This window comes from Haplochromis burtoni, unplaced genomic scaffold, assembly GCF_018398535.1.
Source record: "Haplochromis burtoni strain Fernald_Lab_line unplaced genomic scaffold, NCSU_Asbu1 Contig_424, whole genome shotgun sequence".
Taxonomy (NCBI): Eukaryota; Metazoa; Chordata; class Actinopteri; order Cichliformes; family Cichlidae; genus Haplochromis; species Haplochromis burtoni.
Window position 1 is genome coordinate 96,207 of NW_024582785.1, and position 1,697 is coordinate 97,903.

The window sequence follows — 1,697 nt, forward strand, 5'->3', positions numbered from 1 at the left end:
AAGCTGACTGTATGACCTTCTGATCACTGTTTCACTTTAAGTGACTCCTTTATAACTGTGTCACAGGAAGTCACTTGGTTTGCATATTAATTTGAAATATTAGGGTGCAAATTTACCATGGTGTGTGACCAGGTGACCATATGTCTCATGTTGGGGTGCAGCAGACTTCATCACTGCTCCACTACTCAATCAAGTGCAAAAAGAATATCAAAAAGAAAAGAACAAAGACAAGGAAAAATACTGGAAAAAATATTAACTTGTAAAAGCAGCATGTAATACAAAAAGAGAGGAAGAGAAGTTATTGATGCATTGTGGGAGGTTCACCAGAACCCCAGGCTTATGGCAGGATTTCTAACAAATTTGTGGAATAATTTATTCAATAAATATATCTTTGTATATTATGTATTATGTGATATCCAGTGTAATATTCAATTTAGCATTATATGAGATAAACAGCTGCTGACAAGAAATGAATAGAAGAGACCTCTTTGGTAATTTCTTTGCTGTTGTACATCTTAATTGAAGGGCCATGGATTAAACACAATCAACAGAAACTCAGTAGCTCACACTTAAGTACTTTGTGTAAGCTTGAAGTCAGTAGACAGTTTGTGAGATTAGCTGGATCTTTTAATCAGCCTGTCAAAGTCTTATGAACAAAGCAAAAATGTAAATGGATTTGTAAGTAAAAAACAAAAAACAAAAAACAAAACACAAAACAAAACAAAATCACATGCACAAGCACATATGAGTGAAAAATGTCTGAGGATCACTGGAGGATTTTGTTCAGCTGTTCAACTAGTTCCAGTCACTGTGAGTCTCGAGCACAATAATACACAGCAGAATCTTCAGTCTTCAAGTTGTTCATCTGCAAAAACAGCTGTTCTCTGCTGTTGTCTCTGGAGGCAGTAAACCTGCCTCGTACTGACTGAGAGTAGTAGTTGGTGCCTCCATTAGCCTCAGTTGCAATCCACTCCAGTCCTTTCCCAGGAGCCTGTCTGATCCAGGCCATCCACCAGCTACTAAATGAGAGTCCAGAGGTGGTACAGGTGAGTTTTTGAGACTCTCCAGGTTTTTTAACAACGGGTTCAGACTGTGTCAGAGTCTGACCATCAATACCTGTAAAAACAGAATTGAATAATAATCAGTTCCTTTATGTTTTTCAAAATTTTATTGATGAGTAAATCTTGTAGATCTTCACCTGCCCAGCAGATTGCTAATAGCAGCAGCCCCGTCCTGCAGTCCATTGTGTTAAACTTTGTGACTTCTGCTATCTGTTATGCTTCCTGCAGTCACATAAGTACATGTGTAAGGTATGTAAGTTTTGCATTGACTCCTCCTCACATTAACTAGACTCATGTGAACTCACTTTAACTGAGCGTCACATATTAACTGGAGAAACTGGAGTGGATGCTACATGTAAGTAAATGTTTGCATAAACTTTAAATTGAGTGACAGTTTTGGACATCACTTCAGTAACAAATAAAGAAATAAATATGTGATCTGTTTGATTAAGTGAACCATTTTGATTTGCCACTTCCTGAGGCTTGAGACCAAGTTTCTGTTCAGTAAAAACAAATAATAGACATAATGTTAATGTTTATAAATGTTATCTCTTTTTTACAATTTCTGCTATCAGTGTCTCCAGTATTCTAACTGAGTGCACATTCACTCATCTTGCAAAATTACAACACACTTTT

At 36.8% G+C, this 1,697-nt stretch overlaps 1 gene segment (V, D, J or C); it reads right to left on the reverse strand.

Moving 5' to 3' along the window:
- Positions 1-766: 766 nt before the first annotated feature.
- LOC102311960 lies at positions 767-1,280 on the reverse strand. The segment is given in 2 exon segments: positions 767-1,116; positions 1,199-1,280. Coding segments are annotated over 2 exon segments (357 nt in total).
- Positions 1,281-1,697: the final 417 nt, after the last annotated feature.